Source organism: Caretta caretta, chromosome 1 (genome assembly GCF_965140235.1).
Source record: "Caretta caretta isolate rCarCar2 chromosome 1, rCarCar1.hap1, whole genome shotgun sequence".
Classification (NCBI taxonomy): Eukaryota; Metazoa; Chordata; order Testudines; family Cheloniidae; genus Caretta; species Caretta caretta.
Window position 1 is genome coordinate 323672819 of NC_134206.1, and position 25716 is coordinate 323698534.

Consider the following 25716-nt stretch of genomic DNA (forward strand, 5'->3'; position numbering starts at 1 on the left):
AAGACCCTTGAGTACTTGAGAAAAATACCTACACTACAACAACATAAGCAATTAAGGAACAGCAGTTTTTCACTTGAAGATGAAAACAATACGTTTTCCTCAGCTTCATCAGTTGCCTTTTTTACAGATCTCCAATCCTGTCACTAGCAAGACAAAGTTCCTACTGAACCCTTTGGGATTATTTTTCCCTTATATCCATGTAATTTTTTGTTTTTATTAAGTTGCACTTAAAACAACATTTATATGGAGGTTTTAACCATGAGGGAAAAGTCATTTTTCAAACAGTGGTTACATTCTACCTCATATTGATATTTCACTTATAATAGGGTTTGTTGCAACCTTAAGTTTTTTTTTAAAAAAACACTTTTGTATTGTAATTCGCAGTTTACAAACATGTGACTGAAGTTCACTTTCAAACTGAATGAGTTTCTCCAATTTAGTTAAAACTCCTGAAAACAAAGCATTTTACACACAGTTTAGTAGTCACTAATTAACATGCCTGTGCATGACAACACCCATGCACTGGAAGCTCCCATACCCTTTCTTTTACTCCTAAAAGGGGTTAAAGTTGTTGGTTTTGTTTTTCTAATTACAGAAAGGTGTACTGAACACTATACAACAAAGCAATAGCCATAACCAGCCCATAAAAGGAATTTTCAAAAGTGCAGGAGAGTCCCTCATAGTCCAGGTTTTCTTTTTTTCTGCAGCTCCACTGCCCAACAATGTGTCATTTAGATGTGTCAGAGCTCCTAATAACTCATTGCAACAATGGAAAAATTTCATGAGGATTCACTTACTGCTGCAAGTGCTGCTTTGAAGAATGTCTGCATGTCCTAGAAGATAGACTATTTTTGTTTATATGCAAACTATGGTAGTGTCCAAAAGCCCATTCAGAACAGAGGGTTCTTGGTACCAGTACAAGAATCAAAAGAGAACAGAATCGTAGGAAGGCACGGTCCCTGCTCCAAACATCTTAAAGTCCAACTAGATAAACATTGGGTATGGTTGGGAAGGGTAGGGAACAGACTCTGTGTACAAGTGAAGGGGCTAAGGCAATGCTAGCTTGCCTAGCAAGGGCACACACATGCTACTGCGACAGTCTTCCTTGTGCTATATTTAGGACAGAGGATGCAAACAATTAAAGAGAAAATAGTCTAGGGATGCTGAAGAGAATTGGGTTTTGGGTCCCAACAGAAAGACTGTGTCCCATTCAGTAAGGAAACATGTTTTAATTAATAAGTTGTTGCAAGATTTATTGTGTTTTCCTGTTCTTCCCCCAAACAACAAAAAACAAAAACAGAATTGCTTTGTGAACATTTATACCTGCAAAAATGTCAAAGCTATTCCAAATACTGACAGACATGATTAGAAAGCTTGTCATCCCATCTGAAAAAGAGGGTGAACAGTGAGGTGGCAATATTCACAGATGATAAAAAATTACTCAAGATTGTTAAGCCCGGAGCTGACTGCGAAGAGTTACAAAGGGATCTCACAAAACTGGGTGACTGGGCAACAAAATGGCAGAAGACATTCAATACTGATAAATACAAAGTAATGCAAAGTAGAAAATATAATCCCAATTATACATACAAAAATCATGGAGTCTAAATTAGGTGTTACTACTCAAGGAAGATCTAGGAGTCATTTGGACAGTTCCCTGAAAACATCCACTCAAGAACAGCAGCAGTCAAAGGGAAATATAATAAGATAGAAAATATCATGTCAGTTTATAAATACATGGTGTGCCTATACCTTGAATACTGCATGCAGTTCTGTGTGCACCCCATCACAAAAAAAATATATTAGAATTGGAAAAAGGATATAGAAAGGCAACAGAAATGGTTACAGGTTTGGAACAGCTTCCATATGAGGAGAGATTACAAAAACCTGGGACTGTCGATCTTAGAAAACAGATAAAGGGGAATATGATAGCGCTGTATAAAATCATGAACGGTGTGGAGAAAAGGAATAAGGAAGTGTTATTTATCCTTTCACATAACACAAGAACCAGTGGTCACTCAATGAAATTACCGTATATACTCGTTCATAAGCCGAATATTTTTGGTAAAAAAAATGATGCATCAAAGAGCGGGGGTCGGCTTATAAACGGGTCTACACCAAAATTTCATTCTTTTAAACTCTATGAAATCATTGGATTGAATTTCTAATACACTGGTTTGTTTACCTGGACCGTCTGCAGGCATGGAACCCCGCAGTTCCCTGTGGCCGCATTTCGCCATTCCCAGCCAATGGAAGCTGCGGGGTGTGGCACCACTTCCCGGAGCTTCCATTGGCTGGGAATGGCGAAATGCGGCCACAGGGAACTGAGGGGCTCCATGCCTCAGACACTCCAGGTAAACAAAACGTCCTAACCTGCCAGCAGCTTACCCTGACAGGCCAGGAGCCAAAGTTTGCCAACCCCTAAAATACAGGGTCGGCTTATGAAAGGGTCATACAGTTTTTACTTTATTTACCTATCCATCTTTGGGGGTCGGCTTATAAATGAATGGGCTAATGAACGAGTATATATGGTAATAAGCAGCAGATTTAAAACAAATATAAGGAAGTACTTCACATAAAGCAAAGTCAACCTATGATATTCATTGCTAAGGGATGCTGTGAAGGCCAAAAGTATAACTGGGTTCCAAAAAGAATTAGATAAGCTCATGGAGGATAGGTCCATCAATGGCTATTAGTCAAGATGGTCATCGACAACCCGTGCTCCGGGTGTCCCTAAACTTCTCACTGCCAAAAGCTGGAACTGGATGACAGGGGATTGCTCACTTGATAATTGCCCTATTCTGTTCATTCCCTTTGAAGCATCTGGCTCCAGACACGGTCAGACGACAAGATACTGGGCTAGACAGACTATTGGTCTGACCCAATACGGCCATTCTTACAGCACTCCTATTAAAACGCAACTAAATCCCAGCCATCATATGAAAGTTTAGCCCTCAGTGCAGGTTCTACCTTAACCAGCAAGATAAAAATTACATCGGTTTTACTTCAAGCATTCACAGTTATCCTGAAAAACAGACATAAGAGGAAATGTAAACAGGAGAGCCACTATTTGAGCAATAAGCCACAGATAATGGTTTATGCCTTAAATGAACCTGGGTCACTGGTGTATAACGGTCTGTGTGATGTAGGAGGATGAGAGGCAGGGTATTTGTGCCACTGACTAAGGTAGCAGGACTATCCTGAGTGACAGCTCGGGGGGCAAGCAACTAAGGAAGTCAATATTTATATAAATTACAAAAGTAGCAAGTCTATGTTGAATAATATCCTTCTTCCCCATCTTCCACAGGCTGATAGTTTTAACAGTAAACTCTGTAGAACTGTGTCTTTCATGTTTGCATAGCACCAAGCAAAATGGGGCCCCAAATATTGGGTCAGGGCTCCTGAGCACTGCCATATTGTAACAGACATGTACAAAGACATGCACGTGGGCAAGAGGCAGAGATAGGGTACCTTCACTTCATCCAAGAAATGCACAAGAGGCTCAAGGGGATGCAAATCCTAATGTAGATAATTGATGTTAAAAGGTTTTAATTTTTTAAGAGATTGCTATATGGACAAAGTTCACCAAAAAAAATTTAAAGACAGGCAACGTCCAGAAATGAATATCCCCATCCCAAGAAGGAAGCTGGATTTTCTAACGCAACTACTCATTTCCATTGTAAAGATGTTGACCAAAAGAAAAACAGGATAGTTCAATTTCCCTGACACCAATTTGGATCTGACGCTTCTGGTTTCAGCATGGAAGGAAGCAAAGCTCTTCATCAACAGGAATTCAACAGGTTATCAGTGACTCCCACGGAAACACTGCTATTAGCTGGGGGTTCCACCAGCTGGAAACAGAGGGGAAACACTAGGTGTATTAGAGCTTCTCTACACTGGCAACACTAAAGCACGAACGCAGCAGCTCTCCCAGTGCTCTTTAAAAAAAACCCAACCACTTCCACAAGGGGCGCGGCACCCAGCACTGGGGCACTGCCTATACTGGCGCTTTACAGTGCTGACATTTACTGCGGTCAAGGGGGTGTTTTTTCACACCCCTGAGCAAGAAAGTTGCAGCGCTGTAAAGTGCCAGTGTAGACAAGCCTTTAGTCAATCACAGGATGACTATTCTAGCTCAGGCCTGGCCTGTAATGAGTAATTAAAACATGGAGGGAGGCCTCATTTCTTGGATGATAGAATTAGGAAGGTAAACAGGTCATTAGGCTGAAAACAGAAATCTGTGCTAAATACGATAAGTAAACAGATCAGTAGACTAAAAAGACAACGTCTGAGCCAGCTAGGATAAGAGGGACAACACCCAGGGAACCATTTACTTAATACAAACAAGATAACTTTGGACAAGATCAGTTAGCAATATAGAGATGAGGTTGAGCATGGATAGAGCATGCTGCACAGGGATTGGTTCCTAAAAAGTCACCAAGCCAATCCAAAAAAGTGAGATGTAATGTACAGTAAATGCAACGTAATGTGTAAATGTTTTAAAGAAAGAGGTATTCAGTGAAACTTTGAATGTGTGGTATGCCTATACCCACCCACCTCTTAGTTTGAGTCTGACCAACTCAGCGTAGCTTTGTTGTACTCCAAATAAAGACACCTAAGTGAAGCAATCTAGAGTCAAACTGAGTTTTTTAGATCCCAGAGAATTGAAGGAAGTGTTCTCCCAGATCTGGATGAGGTGTTCTGAATAAGCTGAGTGGAAAAGGCCTCCGAGGGAATCCCAACATTGGTGGTGCCGTGACTCGGATCATCACATCCATTCACCTGGAGCAGGAACGTATAGTTTATTGTACATGTAGCTTTATTATCAAAGATCGCAATCCAGCAGTTTAGCAATGGCACTGAAAGGGTTTAAATTTGAGGTTCCCAGACCAAGCATTTCAACCTGACAACTAAGACCAAAAGTACTGCATCTATTTATTGCATAAGCAAATATTTCAGCCACTATTAGCATCGTATGTACTGCATTTTAAAAAACAAAACAAAAACTCTGTAAGTTTAACTATATAAAGTATTGTAAAATGTTTTTATACAAAATAACATTAATTTCCGATCATAAAAAATAAAAAAATAAAAATATAATTTACAGTATATAAAAAAATACAATATATAAAGTAAAAAAGGGCCTTAAGCAACATAAAAAAAGGTTGCCCTCTTTTCTCATCAATGTAATATGGCCATAAAAAAAGCAAATATTATCCTAGGATGCATCATGTGATATATTTCCAGTACAGCTAGGGAAGTATTAATACCTCATTTGGAATATTACATGCAATTCTGATCACCCATATTCAAAAAAAGATGAATTCAAACTGGAACACATGTAGAGAAGAGCTTGTAGAATTATCGGGGAATGCAGAGCCGACCTTAGGAGAAGAGACTAAAAGAGCTTAGCCTTCATTTTGCTAGGCTAAACAAGCCAAGAAAGCATATGATTGCTCTCTATAAATACATCACTGAAGGAGAAGAGCTATTTAAGATAAAGAAACAATGCTGGCAGAACAACAAATGGATATAAACGGGCTATGAATAAATTTTGGATGGAAATTAGAAGTTTTCTAACCATCAGAGGAGTGAAGTTCTGGAACAGCTTCCCCAACAGGAGTAGTGGGAAAAACAACCAACCTAATTTTAAGATGGAGGTTGATAAATTTATGAACAAGATTATATGATAGTGTTACCTGAAATAGCAGGTGGCTGGATTCCATGACCCAGGAAGTCCCTTCTATATCTATATAAAAGAGTATGTCTGTAATCATAAAGTTTTGCACTGTGATCCTTTCAGGTCTCAGAAGCCAAGTAGGGCTGTGCTAAGTCACCGATATCTTGGAGGTGATGTTGGCGATTAGATAATGGCGTTTTTATCTCCAAGTCACTAATAAATCAGCACCCCAGCACGGTGTTAAGGAACACTGCTCCCGAATCTCACTTGGGATGAGAGACAGAGGTCCTGACAACTATAGAAGTCTGTAATTTTCCTAAGAGGCAGCAACTCATTCTGCCTCTGTAATTTGTTAGATACGATATTCTTCATTTCCTGACCCAAACTGTTGAGTAACACTGCTGTCAAGCTGCTATGTCTCACTCCAGAGGTGGCTGCATGAAGCAATCCCACATGTCTCTCAAGAGGGTTGGGCATTGCAAATTAACGTATAAAAAGTACTTTGAAGTCCTTGAATGAACAGTACTATAGAAGTGCAGAGTTATAAATTACAGTTAAGAGGACTGAAATAAAGCCTAAAAACAGTTTTTAAATACAGTTGCATCCATCAGGTTAAGCGAGAAGGCAGTTAGACAAATTCCATTAATGCTTACCCCTCCCAATGGTAATGGTCCTAGCAATACATTCAGCCAAAGTTGGTATATGGCTTGACAATAAAAATAGGCTCCAGACCAATCAGACCTGGGATTCGAAGATCAGTATCCAAAGCCACCCTAACATTAGAGCTAGCAGTAGGACATACAAACCTGTAGTCACCCAACTGTCCCTGTAGCAGCAACAGTGGTATACGGCAGAGGGCCTCCCTCCAGAGACAAAGAAAGGCTGGAGATAGAGGAAGGCAGGTCTTTCACCCACCACATCATCTTGTAGGAAGGAAAACAGACTCCAGCATTTGTTTCTGCCACATAAACAACAGAAGTTCTAATCTAGATACTTCAAGCTTCAAATTATCTTTGGTTTAGTTGAAGACTGTTATATACACAGGTTTGTGTATTCCTCACTGAAAACTCGAATGCCAACTTTCAGCCTTCAAAACTTGGTTTTGCCTTTATTTTGTTTTTTTAAATAATAAATTCAAAAAATAAGTAAAAATAACCTCGTACCTGAAAGGGATACGAGATGAAAGGGAGAATGATTTTTAGAGGCACTGTATAAATGGTAAGTAATAATATGAGGCTCTAACGCAAGTCTCTGACACAGTCTTATATTACAGGGCTGATAAGATAAGTTTTTTTATAACCCTGAGCGAGAACATTGCAGCGCTGTAAACTGCCAGTGTAGACAAGCCCTTAGTCAATCACAGCATGACTATTCTAGCTGAGGCCTGGCCTGTAATGAGTAATTAACACATGGAGGGAGGCCTCATTTCTTGGATGATAGAATTAGGAAGGTTTCAGAGTAGCAGCCGTGTTAGTCTATATTCACAAAAAGAAAAGGAGTACTTGTGGCACCTTAGAGACTAACCAATTTATTTGAGCATAAGCTTTCGTGAGCTACAGCTCACTTCATCAGACGCATTCAGTAGAAAATACAATGGGGAGATTTATATACATAGAGAACATGAAACAATAGCTGTTACCATACACACTGTAATGAAAGTGATCACTTAAGGTGAGCTATTACCAGCAGGAGAGCGGGGGGGGGGGGGGGGGCAACCTTTTGTAATGATAATCAAGGTGGGCCATTTCCAGCAGTTGACAAGAACTTCTGAGGAACGGGGGTGGGGGGGGGAAATAAACATGGGGAAATAGTTTTACTTTGTGTAATGACACATCCACTCCCAGTATTCAACCCTAAGTTAATTGTATCCAGTTTGCAAATTAATTCCAATTCAGCAGTCTCTCACTGGAGTCTGTTTTTGAAGTTTTTTTGTTGAAGAATTGTAAATTTTAGGTATGTAATCGAGTGACCAAAGAGATTGAAGTGTTCTCCAACTGGTTTTTGAATGTTATAATTCTTGACATCTGATTTGTGTCCATTTATTCTTTTACGTAGAGACTGTCCAGTTTGACCAATGTACATGGCAGAGGGGCATTGCTGGCACATGATGGCATATATCACAGTGGTAGATGTGCAGGTGAACGAGCCTCTGATAGTGTGGCTGATGTGATTAGGGCCTATGATGGTGTCCCCTGAATAGATATGTGGACACAGTTGGCAATGGGCTTTGTTGCAAGGATAGGTTCCTGGGTTAATGGTTCTGTTGTGTGGTGTGTGGTTGCTGGTCAGTATTTGCTTTAGGTTGGGGGGCTGTCTAAGTAAGGACTGGCCTGTCTCCCAAGATCTGTGAGAGTGATGGGTCATCCTTCAGGATAGGTTGTAGATTCTTGATGATGCGTTGGAGAGGTTTTAGTTGGGGGCTGAAGGTGATGGCTAGTGGCTTTCTGTTATTTTCTTTGTTGGGCCTGTCCTGTAGTAGGTGACTTCTGGGTACTCTTCTGGCTCTATCAATCTGTTTCTTCACTTCTGCAGGTGGGTATTGTAGTTGTAAGAATGCTTGATAGAGATCTTGTAGGTGTTTGTCTCTGTCTGAGGGGTTGGAGCAAATGTGGTTATATGTAGAGCTTGGCTGTAGACAATGGATCGTGTGCTGTGATCTGGATGAAAGCTGGAGGCATGTAGGTAGGAATAGCAGTCAGTAGGTCAGAATTAGGAAGGTAAACAGGTCATTAGGCTGAAAACAGAAATCTGTGCTAAATGAGATAAGCAAGCACTTAGTCACTAACTGTATGCATAAGAGTAGCATGGAGTAGCTTTGCTCTCTAAGATAAATATTGCCTTTCCTCTCATATTATGCAACTATTTTTTGCATATATGTATTATGCACATATAACCATAGCATATGAAGATGCAGAGCAAACAGAAGTGATGTAAATGTCAAGTAAGTTTGCCCTTCCCTTGAAGGCTTTTGCTAACCTTCTTCACATACATTTCTGATCTACTTTCCTGCTCTTCCACATACATAAATCTTCATACTTTACTGCTCGCTTTTTTTTTTAAAGCCACTTTCATATCTTATTTACTACCACCTCTACAGAAGAGTTTTCAAGCCCCAACGACCTCTGTCAAAAGCCACCTTAAAACCAACTTTCAGGAGTTCTTCCTCTTTTCTTTTCACTAATAATTTCACCTCAATCTCCTTTATCTGAATTGCTGTGATGGTTGTTTTTCTTGTATTTCCCTCCCTCCCTCTCCCCCAGTTTAAGCTCTTCAGGGCAAGGAACTTCTCTAAATCTTTAAAGTACACCTTGCAACACCCAGCAATTTTTAATACAAAGTTAATACTTTGGCAGCTTTGGATAAAATCAGGTTTGGTTTTTGGGTTTTTAGTATTTTGATGGCAACCCCAAGTATACTGAAAAGGCTGCCCGTTTTTGACATGGGTAGCAAGTAGCCTGCTTATATCCAACATTGAAATGCTTTTTTCACATGCTGTAGCTATACTCTCTCACATGACTGAAAAAATCCACCTGCCAGAGGAGAGTGGAAAGCTTCCCCAGGGCATTACCCATAAATGTCTATAGATTTTAGTCTTCATTTTTTTAAATTGAGTTTCTAGCTCTTATCATAGTAGAGAACATCCTAAACATGAAGCAAATGTTATAAACTGTTATATATATATGCTGCTCTCTGTTCTCAAGTCTGCCTGCAACCCCAGCACATCCTTTATGGATCATAGCATTGCTACCCAGAGGCAGAGGGAAGCTTACATGATTGTCAGGTTCACTGCTGCTGCTTGTGGGTAGCTGTGAAACTTTCCATCGTGACAATTTAATGATGTTGGCCAGGAAAAGCCAGGAACGGAAGCAGAGTCTTGAGTTATTCATGAAAGAGACCATACCGAAAAAAAGCTAGATGTGAGAGAAGAACAACAGAGGAGGAGTACTAGAGACTGAGGATAATTGTGAGGATAAGGTGATGCTTCACCATTCAACCCCTCACCCCCAAAAATTCTTAGCAACAGCCCTATAAAGAAAAAACTGTTAGGGCAACAAGTATTTCATGAGACTTGGTGGGGAGAGGAAAGAGAAGGGAGTGTAGTTCTACGAGTAGTGAAGCTGTGTTTGCACTACAAGGATGTAGCACTCTTTACACCAATGCCAATATTACTAGCTCATCCATCTGTATAAATAATATTGTGAAGGCTCCACTAGAGTCCACAGACATAAAAAGCAAGGGGAGGGAGGGAACTTGAACTTCACTCTATTTATCTCCATTTTTAAGCCCAGTGTTGACCTCATTAACGTCTTTAGCCATGTCATTACAGAATTCAGTAGCCCAAGAAAATAGTTATCATAGGTTATTTAGTCTAGGGGCACTCCAGTTCACTTGTTCCTAATACAACTCACCATTTCTTCACCAAGTAACATAACAATTACATCCATTACTGTGCTTATCCAGTGAAGCTAGACATAGCATAGCATATATCTCACCAAGCCATCAAAAACTGTACACTTGTGTTCCAACAGTAGCGAAGAATTTAACAAGATGGAGTTAAAATAAAAACTAAGCACGTCTACAAAATAAGGGTGAAGTTACCAGACAAGAGGTGGACTTACATTACAGCTATATCTAACAAATACCACTTAAATTTGTGCTCAACTTAGAAAGTCCTACACTGAATTTAACTAACATTTTACACACAATGGTTTTGGTTTTTGTTATTTGGTGTTTTGAGACGCAGTGCCCATTTGAAAAAGCTTTCGGGGGGGTGAGGGGGGAGAGAGAACACGCTCTCCTCACCTTGTACAGTTAATGACTATGGCCCTCTGCAGAACACTAAAAAAAATTACAACAGTGTAAATATCAAAATACTGAATTTCACAGACTTTTCTTTAAATGAATTTTATGACCAAATTTAGTCAATTTTAAGGGTAGGATGAATTTACAAGTACTGCTTTACTTTCCACCCTTGAAACTGACTAGCCTAAGGTAACTTTTTTTATTAAAAATTTTGTTGCAGACATTTTCCTTTTTTAAAAATAATATTTAAAAGATCACAGTTTGAGAACATTTTCATGATTTCTGTGCCCTTAGTGAAATCTTGATTTAGACAACAACTTAACTCATGATTTCTAGAGCATGAGAAATGCTCACTCTGAACAGCAGCCACAGTGGATTGATTTAAATTGTGATCAAAATCAGTGATTTAAATCAGCAAGCAGAAACCTTGATTTAAATAATTGATTTTAAAACTACTTTTGCATTTATACTTTAGATATTTTCCTAAAGAAAGGATCATCTTCATTGATAGGTAACCACTAAAACAGTTGCTTTGCTATTAAACATATATTTAAATTAAACTTGACACTTTTTGCTAACTTATGTTCTTATATAAGAACGGCCATACTGGATCAGACCAAAGGTCCATCTAGCCCAGGATCCTGTCTTCCAAAAGTGGCCAATGCCAGGTGCCCCAGAGAGAATGAACATAACAGGTAATCCTCAAGTGATCCATCCCCTGTTGTTCATTCCCAGCTTCTGGCAAACAGAGGCTTCAACATCCCTACCCATCCTGGCTAAGAGCAATTGATGGACCTATCCTTCCTGAACTTATCTACTTTTTTTTTTTTAACCCTGTTATAGTCTTGGCCTTCACAACATCCTCTGGCCAAGAGTTCAACAGATTGACTGTGCAGTGTGTGAAGAAATACTTCAATTTGTTTTAAATCTACTGCCTATTAATTTCATTTGATGACCCCTCTTCTTGTGTTATAAGAAGGAGCAAATGACACTTCCTTAATTACTTTCTCCATACCAGTCATGATTTTATAGACCTCTATCATATCCCCCCTTAGTTGTCTCTTTTCCAAGCTGAAAAGTCCCAGTCTTAATCTCTCCTCATATGGCAGCTGCTCCATACCCCTAATGATTTTTGTTCCCCTTTTCTGACCTTTACCAAGTCCAATATATTGTTTTTTTGAGATGGGGCGACCACATCTGCATGCAGTATTCAAGATGTGGGCGGACCATGGATTTATATAGAGGCAATATGATATTTTCTGTCTTATTATCCATCTCTTTCTTAATGATTCCCAACATTCTATTAGCTTTTTGACTGCCGCTGCACACTGGGTAGATGATTTCAGAGAAATAGCCACAATTAATCCAACATCTCTTTCTTGAGTGGTAACAGCTAATTTAGACCCCATCATTTTATATGTATAGTTGGGATTATGTTTTCCAATGTGCATTACTTTGCATTTATCAACATTGAATTTCATGTGCCATTTTGTTGCCCAGTCACCAGGGTGGATAATAATCGATGAATTTAAAAATCGGATTTTTTTTGATAAAATGCTTTGAGGAAAAAACCTATCTAAAGGTCGTTTTAATTAAGATACATTAGACCTCAAAAATATCTCATCGTGGAATAGGGATTATAAATTCTAATTCTATGGTATGAGACAATATATTCACGTAATGTTTAAGAAAAGTTTTGTAAATGAGTTACAATAGTTCATGGATTAGGGATCCAATCTTATGGCATTCCAGGGGCTTCTGTATAGATTATTTAGGTTAATATTTCTATCTACCCAATGGTACTCAATACTCAGTCTAAAAGATACCATCAGAGATGCTTAGTTTTGCAGTTCTCAAACTGTGGATTTGTGTCTCCAGAGATAACATGCTTGTTAACAGCAAAAAATGTTTTAAATAAATAAATAAATATATAGAGGTGAGAAATAACAGACCTCAACCCTATTGTCCCTCTGCAAATTTGAGTACACTGAGTCAATCCCTTACCTCTCTCTACAAGTGCAAAGTTTCAAAAAGTTCAATGAATAGAAGATTGTTGGGGGTGGAATAGGTCTGGACAAGGAGAAGTAGTCTGGATATAAATGTGAGAAGGGAGGAACAGGCAGTAGAAACAAAGTGAAAAAACTCAAAAAAAAAAGAGTCCTACAAAAAGTGGAAACTGTCAAATTACAAAGGATGAATATAAATAAATAATAGAAGTGAGCTTATGCTCAAATAAACTGGTTAGTCTCTAAGGTGCCACAAGTACTCCTTTTCTTTTTGCGAATACAGACTAACACTGTTGTTACTCTGAAACAAGTATGTAGGGACAAAGTTAGAAAATGAGGGGAGAAAGACAATAACAGAAAATGTGGAAATGGCAAAGGTGCTTAATGACTTTTTGGTTTTCACCAAGAAGGTTGGTAACGATTGGACATCTAACATAGTGAATGCCAGTGAAAATGAAGTAGGATCAGAGTCTAAAAGGGAAAGAACAAGTCAAAAATTACTTAAACAAGTTAGATGTCTTCAAATCACCAGGACCTAATGAAATGCATCCTAGAATACTCAAGGAGCTGAAGGAGGAGATATCTGAGCCATTGGCAATTATCTTTGAAATGTCATGGAAGACGGGAGACATTCCAGAAGACTGGAAACAGGCAAATATACTGCCCACCTATAAAAATGGAAATAAAGACAAACCGGGAAATTACAAACCAGTCAGCTTAACTTCTGTAGCTGGGAACATAATGAAGCAAATAATCAATTTGCAAACACCTAGAAGATAATAAGGTGAAAAGTAACAGTCAGCACGGATTTGTCAAGAACAAATCATGTCAAACCAATGGGATAGCTTTCTTTGACAGGGTAAAAAGCCTTGTGGATGGGGGGGGAAGCAGTATATCTTGACTTTAGTAAGGCTTTTGATACTGTCTCGCATGACCTTCTCATAAACAAACTGGGGAAATATAACCTAGATGGAGCGACTATGAGGTAGGTGCATAACTGGTTGGAAAATTGTTCCCAGACAGTAGTGATCAGCGGTTCACAATAATGCTGGAAGGGCATAACAAGTGGGGTCCCGCAGGGATCGGTTCTGGGTCCGGTTCTGTTCAATATCTTCATCAATGATTTAGATAATGGCACAGAGAGTACACTTATAAAGTCTGTGGACGATACCAAGTTGGGAGGGGTTGCAAGTGCTTTGGAGGATAGGATTAAAATTCAAAATGATTTGGATAAACTGAAGAAATGGTCTGAAGTAAATAGGATGAAATTCAATAAGGACATATGCAAAGTACTCCACTTAGGAAGGAACAATCAGTTGCACACATAAAAAATGGGAAATGACTGCCTAGGAAGGACTACTGCAGAAAGGGATCTGGGGGTCATAGTGGATTACAAGCTAAATATGAGTCAACAGTGTAACGCTGTTGCAAAAAAAGCAAACATTCTGGGATGTATTAGCAGGAGTATTGTAAGCAAGACAGGAGAAGTAATTCTTCCACTCTACTCCACACTTATTAGGTCTCAACTGGGGTAGTGTGTCCAGTTCTGGGCACCACGTTTCAGGAAAGATGTGGACAAATTGGAGAAAGTGCAGAGAAGGGCAACAAAAAATGATTAAAGGTCTAGAAAACATGACCTATGAGGGAAGATTGAAAAAATTGAGTTTGTTTAGTCTGGAGAACAGAAGACTGAGAGGGGACATGGTAACAGTTTTAAAGTACATAAAAAGTTGTAACAAGGAGGAGGGAGAAAAATCGGAGGAGGGAGAAAAATCGTTCTTCTTAACCTCTGAGGATAGGACAAGAAGCAATGGGCTTACATTGCAGCAAGGGCGGTTGGACATTAGGAAAAACTTCCTAACTGTCAGAGTGGTTAAGCACTGGAATAAATTGCCTAGGGAGATTGTGGAATCTTCATCATTGGGGATTTTTAAGAGCAGGTTGGACAAACACCTGCCAGGGATGGTATAGATAATACTTAGCCCTGCCTTGAGTGCAGGGGAATGGACTAGATGACCTCTCGAGGTCCCTTCCAGTTCTATGATTCTATAATTCAGTGGTAATGTCACGGATCCAACACCTCATCAGTTAAAATTAGGGAAGTAAAGTGAAAGTAACTTCCAGCAACACAATCAGAACTAGAGCTGAACAAGAAGCCATTTTTCCACCCCAGGAAAATTTGAGATTTTGAAATTTTTTCCCCCAATCCAAATAAAAGTGAATCTCAAAAATTTCTACCAACCAAAAATTTAAAAAAATAAAATATAATTAGTTCAGGATAAAGTGTTCTGTTTTGATTGGCGGGGGGTTAATATATACCTTAAATTTCAAAATGCATAATCATTTTGATCCAAAAACACAGAACTTTGTTTCAAAAATGTCCAAATGGAACATTTTGCCAATTCTGAAGCTTTTCAAAAAAATCTGAAATGTGAAATTCATCAAAACCAACACTTTCTTGCCAGAAGTTTTGGTTTTGATGAATCAGTATTTTTGATGAAAAACATTTTGCTGAAGGATTTCCAATGAGCTCTAGTCAGAATGCAATCTTAGAGACTGTTTATAGAATATGGGCTGGTACTGGAAGTGGGGGAAATAATCATTTAGAAAGGAAGGGAGAAAAGATAGTGGCACAGAATATGGGCATGACAGCTTTGGAACAGCCATTTGAACTTTTAACTGTTAACTTTAGACCCTATTCTCCAAGCCCATATGGGAGACCGGCAAGCAGAATCAGGTCCTTATGCTGTAGCTACTGCTTTAGGAAGGTTCAGTTACTGTTGGCATCATTGTTAGGCTTGATAAATATGGGGGATCCTGACCAGCTAACTAGCTTTAAAGAAAATTTCAGCCAATCATGAGTGGCCTAGGCAAGTTGTCCAACATTCGTAAATGGTGTTCCAAATTCATAAACACAAAACAGCAGCAGAGAAAAGTCTTGGAAGCTATGATTTATATCTGCTTGAACAGAGTAGTTTCACTTAAAAAGAGATTTAGTTACTGGAACTGTTTGCAGTGTTGTTGTAGCATGTTGTTCCCAGGATACTAAAGAAACAAGGCAGATGAGGTAATATCTTTTATTGGACCAACTTCTATTGGTGAAAGAAACAAGCTTTTGAGCTTCCAGAGTGTCACAGCTAAATGCAAGGTGGAACAGATTCTTTAGCTTAAGTAGTTAAGACATATGACTACTGCCCCTATGACAACTATATGGGCAAAACCAGACAATCACTACATTCTCAAATGAACTCACACAGAAAAAATAATAAAAGACAAAAACACTATTGCTGTATGTAGTGTTGTTACAGCTGTGTTGGTCCCAGGATGTTAGAGAGACAAGGTGGGAGAGGTAAAGGATATTATCTCACCCACCTTGTCACTCTAAAAACACCATATCACCCGTGGGCGAATGCTTTTTACAGAATGATCAATCCATATCTGACCTCTCAGTCCTCAAAGGAAAACTACACAAAACCTTCAAAAGATGAGCCCAGGAGGTTAAATTCATAACTTTGTTAGATAATAAAAATCAGAGTCTTAATAAAAAGACTGGATTTATGGTTTATTACAACTATTTGTAACCCACTAAATTCCCCTATTTTGTCCTACATGTGCATTGGTGTTAACTGGCCGCTTCTCCTTGAATGGTCTCATATATATGTTAGCTATTTATGCTAAACAATCTGTTCTACCTTGCATTTAGCTGTGACACTCTGGCCTTGCCTATACTACACAATTTTGTCAACGCAAGTTACACCAACATACAGCCACCGCTAAAATTAAACTGCTGTTGCATGCCTACACCATGTTCCTTGTGTCAGTGGAGCGCATCCACAATAACAGCTCTTCCCTCGACACAGAGCAGTGCACAGTGGGTAGCTATCCCACTGTGCAGTTGGCTGCAGGGTGCTTTGGGAAGGGTTTGCAATGCTCCATGGGGGCAGGTAGTGTGCTGAGCCTGGCACTGTTTGCTTGCATCATGCTCTGAACCTTGTAATTACTGCTGTGTGTGCCCAAAAAGTAAGACATTTTAAATCACTTTTTAAAGTAGCACTTGGTAATCTGACCAAACTGACATTGCTGAGCACTAACACAAGAAGCGCAAAGAAGTGTGTACGTGTGTGGAGGGGAGTGTGTGTGACAGGCGGTGTGAGAGAGAGTGTGTGTGTGTTGAGGGAGTGAGAGAGACTGGGGGGGAATGTGTATGTGAGAGACAGACAAGAGCGTGTGTTGGGGAAGTGTGTGTCAGCACGCTGCCTCCAAGTTCAGACATCTGCCACAAGCAACCAATCCCAAGGCAGAAGCGGATACACAGACAGCTGGTGTCCCCCATTCCCCACCCCAGCTCAGCAGAGACCAATACACCAATAGGGGGCGGGGGACACCCTGATATCAGCCCTGCCTCCTTCTCCAGGCTCTCCTCCTGCCCCCCACAGCAGCAGCAGCCCACCCTGCCTGCCGCTGCAGTCCTAGTGTCAGGGAGAGCAGAATTACTTCTTAATGTTTTGATTCTGTGATTCCTTCCAAACTCTCTCTCAGCCTCCTCTCTCCACAGACCAAAGAGATCATAGAATCATAGAATATCAGGTTTGGAAGGGACCTCAGGAGGTCATCTAGTCCAACCCCCTGCTCAAAGCAGGACCAATCCCCAATTTTTGCCCCAGATCCCAAATGGCCCCCTCAAGGATTGAGCTCACAACCCTGGGTTTAGCAGGCCAATGCTCAAACCACTGAGCTATCCCTCCCCCCATCCACTCCTTCCCCTGTAGTCCAGGCAAGAGTAAGTTTGCTGCCGGTAGCCGGCATGCTCAGCTGGGTGGTAGCTATGTAAGCTCTCGATGCTGGGGCTTTGAAAGGGCAAGGGTGCATGACTGTGTAGCTGGATGCAGGGCAGTGGATTCAAAACAGTGAGCAGAGCGGTCATGGTGGGATACTCCTGGGGGCCAGTCACGGCAATGTAACGAATGTAGCATTTACACTGATTCTTTCATAGAATATCAGGGTTGGAAGAGACCTCAGGAGCTCATCTAGTCCAACCTCCTGCTCAAAGCAGGACCAATCCCCAATTTTTGCCCCTGATCCCTAAATGGCCCCCTCAAGGATTGAACTCACAACCCTGGGTTTAGCCTGCCAATGCTCAAACCACTGAGCTATCCCTCCCCCCAAATCTAATTTTGTCAATCTAACTTTGCCCCAAAAAGCTCTGTGCTTCTGATCAAGGTGGTTTTATTTTGTCAGCAAAGCAGGAGAGTTTTGTTGGCAGGAAGAGCATTCTAGCATGTACACCTTCACTGTTTTATCAACAAAAGCTGCCTTTTGCCGACAAAACTGGGTAGTGTAGATAAGGTCTCCGAGTACCTTTCCCAGATCTGAAGGGCTCTGTTTAGTTCAAAAGCATTTCTCTTTCACCAACAGAAGTTACTCCAATAAGAGATTATTATAACTGGAAAGTCATGTAAGATGGATCCTTTTATCTCAATCACCAACTGTAATACAGTTAGTTTGGTAGATTTCAGAGTAGCAGCTGTGTTAGTCTGTATCCGCAAAAAGGAGTACTTGTGGCACCTGAGAGACTAAAATTTATTAGAGCATAAGCTTTCATGGGCTACAGCCCACTTCATCGGATGCATAGAATGGAACATATAGTAAGAAGATATATATATATACACATACAGAGAAGGTGGAAGTTGCCATACAAACTGTAAGAGGCTAATTAATTAAGATGAGCTATTATCAGCAGAAGAAAAAACTTTTGTAGTGATAATCAAGATGGCCCATTTAGACAGCTGACAAGAAGGTGTAAGGATACTTAACATAGGGTAAAGTCATTACCAACTGATGGCTTTTTGCTGGCCTACATGGAATGAAGTGTGAGTGAGTCCATTTCCTGGTTGATAGTTCACACCAGAAGTGGAATCGCAGGTTTTGCCATCCCAGCAGAAGAAGCCAGTTGAATAGGTTTGGAGACTGAACAACTCACTTCTAGAAGTGGCCCCTCCTAGCCAAGTTTGAAGCCACTAGGCACGGCACTTCAAAGAAATGTATGTATTCTGTGCATGAAGTTCAGTCTCCAGAGGCCAAGTACACCAGGACTTTTCAAAGGCACTATATTCATTCAATTAGAAAAAAGTGGATATGGAGATTAAAAAAAAGAAATATGTAAACACAAACTTACTTGGAGAAGAGTTCTGTGTATGCTCAAAACTTGTCTCTTTCACCAACAAGAGCTGGTCCAATAAAAAAAGATATTACCTCACCTAACTTATCTCAATCACATCCTAGAACCAATACCACAACAACAACACAGCAAACATTCTTGAAATAATACAGGAACTGCCTAAGATAAGAATGTATGAAAGGTTTGCAGTGTTCATCACATGCTGAGCTATGAAGTCATTGCTTCAAGATCATCCTGTGAGATTTGTATATGGAAAAACATGCTACAAGTTATTCTATGCACACTTTAGTTTCTGCCTCAGTATGGCTGAGCTAATACCTTGTGTTAAATATCAATGTTCTGCTTGAAATGACAGAGAAACCATTTTATACCTAACAAAGGGCTAGCTTAGCCTTTCCCATGGAAAAAAGCAAGTGGAGCAGGACATTGAAGCTGGAAAACTGAAGCTGCACTCAGGGCCTAGGACCTCCTACCATCACCTAGCAGAGGTTTGAGAAGAGATCTCAGGGAAAGAAAGAAAAAGGCATGGCCTACTAATCCTACAGTCTAACAGCAAGTGACCTCCAGGCATCTCTTCCTGCTGCTCCTCCAATTACCTCTACCCTGACAGCACAACTCCAATAGCAATCTGCTGTCTTCATCTGATTCCCCCATAACAATCCAAAAACCTTGCCGGGGGGGGGGGGGGGGGAGCGCAAAGGGGGAATGGGACTCCACAGGAACTGGTTGCTGTGCTACCTGAGGCAACGAGCTCTACAGGATATATCTGCAAAGCCAGATAGGAACAATGCTGCAGGAGACCCCTTCCACTCCATCCCTCAAAGCCCCATCAGTCACTATGGGGTCTGATCACTGTGATGTACCTACAGGAGCCAGGGTGAAAGAAAGACAAAAGCTGTTTTCCACTTAAACAAGTGTGTCTGGATTTAAGGATATTCTTGCCAAGTTTACAACCAATGGCCAGAATCCTGAAAGGAACCAGGCTCATAGGGTCTGACAGCATGTTGCTCCTTGCTGAAGCAGGGCCTAATGTGCCCCTATAGTAGGGCACGAGAACCTGAAAGTGAACTAGAAAGTCTAGTTTCAGAGTAGCAGCCGTGTTAGTCTGTATTCGCAAAAAGAAAAGGAGTACTTGTGGCACCTTAGAGACTAACCAATTTATTTGAGCATGAGCTTTCGTGAGCTACAGCTCACTTCATCGCTCAAATAAATTGGTTAGTCTCTAAGGTGCCACAAGTACTCCTTTTCTTTTTGCGAATACAGACTAACACGGCTGTTCCTCTGAAATTTATCTGAGCATAAGCTTTCGTGAGCTACAGCTCACTTCATCCGATGAAGTGAGCTGTAGCGCACGAAAGCTTATGCTCAAATAAATTTGTTAGTCTCTAAGGTGCCACAAGTACTCCTTTTCTTTTCAGAAAGTCTAGTTCATCTACCCCATCCACATTAAATGTATTGCACACACTTCCCTCCCTACTCCATAACAGGCAGCATAAGGAAGTGCTGAAATGTAAATGAGATTTTTAGTTAGTATGCATAATTGCTCATGTTACTAATAACATAGTTCTAAAACACTCATTCTCATAAGTTTAAAACTGCTTTAAGCTTAAAAAAGATTTCCACAGAAATGTGTTGCTGGAAGCCAATGCACTTTCATAAGGATATCACTTTCCTGCATTTTTAGTAACTGCAGACATATACACATGGAGGTGCTCAAGAGAGTCTGGTTTGCTGTACAGATCTCTACTATTTTAAAGAGAAGAATCAGAGTATCAGGGTTGGAAGGGACCTCAGGAAGTCATCTAGTCCAACCCCCTGCTCAAAGCAGGGCCAATCTGGGCTCAACTAAATCATCCCAGCCAAGGCTTTGTCAAGCCTGACCTTAAAAACTTCTAAGAAAGGAGATTCCACCCTCTCTTGAGGTAATCCATTCCAGTGCTTCACCACCCTCCTAGTGAAAAAGTTTTTCCTAATATCCAACTAAACCTCCCCCACTGCAACTTGAGACCATTACCCTGTGTTCTATCACCTGGTATCACTGAATCTAGATCCATCCTCTTTGGAACCCCCTTTCAGGTAGCTGAAAGCAGCTATCAATTCCACCCTCTTTCTTCTCTTCTGCAAACTAAACAATCCAAGTTACCCTCAGTCCAAAACTGGACAGAGTACTCCAAGGCCTCACCAATGCCGAATAGAGGGAAATGATCACGTCCCTCGATCTGCTGGCAGTACTCCTACTTATACAGCCCAAAATGCCATTAGCCTTCTTGGCAACAAGGGCACACTGTTGACTCATATCCAGCTTCTCGTCCACTGTAACCCCTTGGTGCTTTTGTGCTGCCTAGCCACTCAGTCCCTAGTCTGTAGCAGTTAATGGGATTCTTCCATCCTAAGTGCAGGACTCTGCACTTGTCCTTGTTAAACCTTGTCATAAATATAAAGGGAAGGGTAAACACCTTTAAATCCCTCCTGGCCAGAGGAAAAAACCCTTTCACCTGTAAAGGGTTAAGAAGCTAAGACAACCTCGCTGGCACCTGACCAAAATGACCAATGAAAAGACAAGATACTTTCAAAGGTGGGGGGGGGGGGGCGCAAAGGGTTCTCTGTCTGTGTGTGTGTTGGTTTTTGCTGGGACCAGAGCAGGAACACAGGTCAGAACTCCTGTAAAGGGTTAATAAGCAATCTAGTTAGATATGCATTAGATTCTGTTTTGTTTAAATGGCTGATAAAATAAGTTGTGCTGAATGGAATGTATATTCCTGTTTGTGTGTCTTTTTGTAACTTAAGGTTTAGCCTAGAGGGATTCTCTATGTTTTGAATCTGATTATCCTGTAAGGTATTTACCATCCTGATTTTACAGAGGTGATTCTTTTACTTTTTCTTTAATTAAAATTCTTTTAAGAACCTGATTCTTTTTCCTTGTTCTTAAGATCCAAGGGTTCGGGTCTGTGTTCACCTATGCAAATTGGTGAGGATTATCATCAAGCCTTCCCCAGGAAAGGGGCTGTAGGGCTTGGGGGGACTTGGGGGGGGAAAGACGTTTCTAAGTGGGCTCTTTCCCTGTTATATTTGTTAGACGCTTGGTGGTGGCAGCAATAAAAAGTCCAGGGACAAAAAGAAAAATAGTTTGTACCTTGGGAAAATTTTAACCTAAGCTGGTAAAAATAAGCTTAGGGGGTTTTTCATGCAGGTCCCCACATCTGTGCCCTAGAGTTCAGAGTGGGGAAGGAAGCTTGACAAACCTCATCAGATTTCTTTTGGCCCAATCCTCTAATTTGTCTAGGTCCCTCTGTATACTATCCCTACCCTCCAGCATATCTACCACTCCTCCCAGTTTGTCAAACAAGTATTTAACATCCATAGATAAAAGCTCTAAGGCAGAAGTTTGCAGCAGCTCTAGAATATCTGACATTCTAAAGTACTGTAACTAGAATCTTTGGTTTAATAAACATGCCCACCTCCCTCCCCTACCCCGACATGAAAGCTAAGGTCTAATGCAATCAATCTTTCCCATCCTTCCCCCTCACTGCCCCCCCCCCCACACACATGCTTAAAACTCAAGTTTACTCAATCTAAAATGCATTAGTATAGAAGAGTTTACAGCTTCAGTAATTGAATTAACTCTTGATAACACTTCACAAAAATTTTTTGTAGGTAAGGAGTAAATGATTTCTCTAATAGACTCAAAAAAGGCTGGAGAGAGGAATCTACCGATATATTTGTGGGCATACCCACCAGAAGACCCTTTCCTCAATAAATTTACTGGCATACAGCTTCGCCTGTATAACACCAGACATTTGTCTATCAATGGAACTCAGATGAGCCTCTACCCTTCAATCCATCCTCCTCCCTTCACTGTCTGTTTGAAAGGAGGAAATCCTAGACACAATTATTTGCTGCTATCATTCCTTCATTCTTCCTCTGCTTCCTGCTCCACATTGTCAGTCATTTTTCGATACACCTTACTGCTAAGATCAATGCATTTCAGATAATACATTGCTGATATTGCATTTAAGCATGCTTATTCAAACTGAAGATAGACATTCAATCTCTACCTAGTGAAGTAACTAGACAATGCCTTGCAGTAGGTCTTACTCCACTAGGTCTTTATTTTCAAATGAAAATTTAGTCAGTTTGCATGAAATGACCAGATTAGGCTCTTTATACAAGACACTGGTGATATATGCAGGGCAGTAGTGTGCAGGTCACTCCTGTCCTTCACTTCTTCAGGAGAGACCCTACCAGTCACCCCAAAGAATGCATTACAGTGCTCAAGAACCAGCTTCCACTTGCAGATCAGAGAAAAGTCTCAGGATCAGAAAAGGGGCAAGTCTGCCAGGGTCACTTTACCATCAACCCCAACCCTCACTACGAAAACGAATGCATCCTGCAGGAGAGGTTGTTATGTAAGAGTATCCCTATGTGCTTAAGGAGCATCTGAAGTATCTTCATCTCCCCCAGTGTCTGATCTTTATGGAGATTATTAGTGTCCTGCATAGTGTACTGACACAGCACTATTAAGTCTTCCTTCATAGCTACTGAAATACCAAGGGAAACAAAAATAAACTAGTTCATTAGTTTTTTCTTTTTTTGTAAACCTTGATTTACCTAACTCTTTGAAAGGAATCTAAAGCCAAATACTCTCCAACATGAGAAGGGCCAGGGATAATTTTCATAACAACTTGTATTGGGAAGAGCGCGACAACCTTCCAAAGCAATATGAAAAGAAAGCATAAAAAAGCAACAACCAGGCCAAAAAAGTAGATGGAGAGAATCACTGTTTTACACAGTGAGAAACATAAGCCCAAAGAGGATAGATGCCAGAGGTCACAGAGCAAGTAAGTGGCACAAAAACAACCCCCAAGGTTCCCATTTCTAACCACACTGCAAATAAACTGACCAGACACCTTCCTGCTCTCACGTGAGACAGGCAACAGCATACATACTTACACAGTGCTGCTTTCACCAGCAGATACACCACCCCATCACCCTCACAAAAAAGGATTCTGCTTCCATGCAGTAAGACACAAAACACCCACCAATACTCAGGATGCTGATGTCACACCCAGCAGTGAACCAACAATCCCCCTACACATAACCCCCAGTAGTGAACAATCCCCTCCCATACATAGCCCCAATAATGAAACATACACGAATCCACACAACACACCACTGCATGCAAATTGTGAAGCACAACATAGCCGTTCCCTCCCCTGCTCACATCCAAGAGGACACAACAACCCCACACAATATACTTAACCCTTCACATCCTGAAAGCACTACACAAATGGCATTAGCATCTACACAGGGCGCTGCTCCCACAGGCCAAGGCAAGGGAGGGGCGAGGGGGTCACACAGAAAGGAGTCAGCCTCTTCCACAGGGTCTCTCTGGGGCTGAGCAGCTGCTCCTCCCTCCCCAGATGCCAGACAAAGGGCCGCAGAGAGACAATGGCCCCGCGGATGGGAAGGCAGCAGCTCTCTGCCCCCTTGGGCTGGATCTGGGGGGCGGGGAGGGGGTGTCTCCTTGAGGGAGCAGGGAACTCGCAGCACCGGAGAGGAAGGGGGAGCTCCTGGGATCTGGAGGAACGGGGGCGTTTCCCTCACGGCGAGGAGAGAGGGTCTCCGCCATCCCGCCCCGGGGCGCTGCGGACTCACCCTGCCCGGCACTCGGGGCACACTCTCATTCACGCGGACGGCGCGGCTCCGTCCGGCTCCCCGCCGAGCCCAGGGGCCGCTCCGCCCGCCAGGGGCCGCCCGGCGCGGAGAGACCCCGCCGCTGCTGCCGCCGCTGCTAGGCCGGGCGGGCCGCTCAGCCCCTGCGCCCAACCGCTGGCAGGGAGACGCGCGCTGCCCGTCGTCTGCCTCCGTCCTCAGGCCGCCGGGCCCGCGCCGCCGCCGCCGCTAGCCCGCCCCGCCCCGCGCCCTGCGCAGCCGCGCCCCGCCCCCTCGCGTCAGCGCTCCGAGGGGTGGTGCTGTGGGGGCGCGGCCGGCTCCGGGACCCGCGGCCCGCCCGCCTTGTACTAGGGGGTGGAGGCCGGTCTGGGCGCCGCCGGTCGGCGGAGGCTCCTGGGAGGGGGCTGGCTGGGGTCCAGGCAGCTTTTAGTCCTTCCGGGCTGTTGAGAGAGGCCTGTCGCCGGTGCACCTGCTGCCGCGCGGAGCCTGCGCCCGGGGGGAGCGCCTGCGCCCGGGGAGTCTAGCCGGGCGGGCTGGGCTGCGTCTGCTCGGTGCCTAGGCACGGGCTTCCCTCCAGCCGCTCTGCGCCGCGGCCCCGCGGTGTCCCTCTCACGAGCCCTTTGTATTGTGGTGGCGCCCCGAAAGCCGCCAGCAAAGTGCGGGCCCCGTTGTGCTCGGGGCTCTACCAACACGCAGGGTGGCTGTCCTGGGGGGACCTCCCCACCCCCCAGAGTTGTACTTCGCTTCGCGCGCGTGAATAGCTCCCTTGTAATCAGCGGGACTGCTCCCAGCCTGAACGTTAAGCACACACTCTGTGCAAGGTTGGAGTTCCCTGCCCCCAGGGCCTCACTGTCTAAGGCTATGATCCTGCAAACATGGATCAGGTGAGTAGTCCCATTGGTAGCAATGGTGCTATTCCTGTTAGCGAAGTTACTCCCGTGCGTAAATGTTTGGAGGATTAGGATCTCAGAGGACCAGGACATAAAGAGGGTGGGAGGAAAATCATTCAAATATACACATTTTATATCTACATTATAGATATATATGTACTGTAGTTATTTACATACCTTATTACATACCTTTCTTATACATTATATATAACTTACACACTTTATATCTATATATATACAGTTTATGTATTGTAGTTATTTAGTAAACATTACATACCTTTCCTATACATTATATTTTATCATGCATTATTTGCTGGATATTGTGCTGTATATTATCTTTTTTGTACACTGCAAGAATATAGACCGTTATACTACTTAAGGCCCTCTTATACCACATTCCTTGTACATCAAAAGCTTCTTTTGACTTTGGATACACAAGGAATACATAATTGGGCACTTGTGCAATTTAAACCATATGTCATACAC

At 42.0% G+C, this 25716-nt stretch overlaps 1 protein-coding gene across 2 annotated transcripts in view; it reads right to left on the reverse strand.

Moving 5' to 3' along the window:
- The window catches only part of GRAMD4 (GRAM domain containing 4), a 142174-nt gene extending 117628 nt beyond the window's left edge, over positions 1-24546 (reverse strand). The window contains exon 1 of one of the 2 annotated variants that reach the window (XM_048836252.2): positions 24323-24546. In XM_048836252.2, the coding sequence (XP_048692209.1) occupies positions 24323-24351 (29 nt within the window). In that variant the 5' untranslated portion in view covers positions 24352-24546. The remainder of the gene's footprint in view (positions 1-24322) is intronic. The other variant, XM_048836255.2, reaches the window with a different exon arrangement.
- Positions 24547-25716: the final 1170 nt, after the last annotated feature.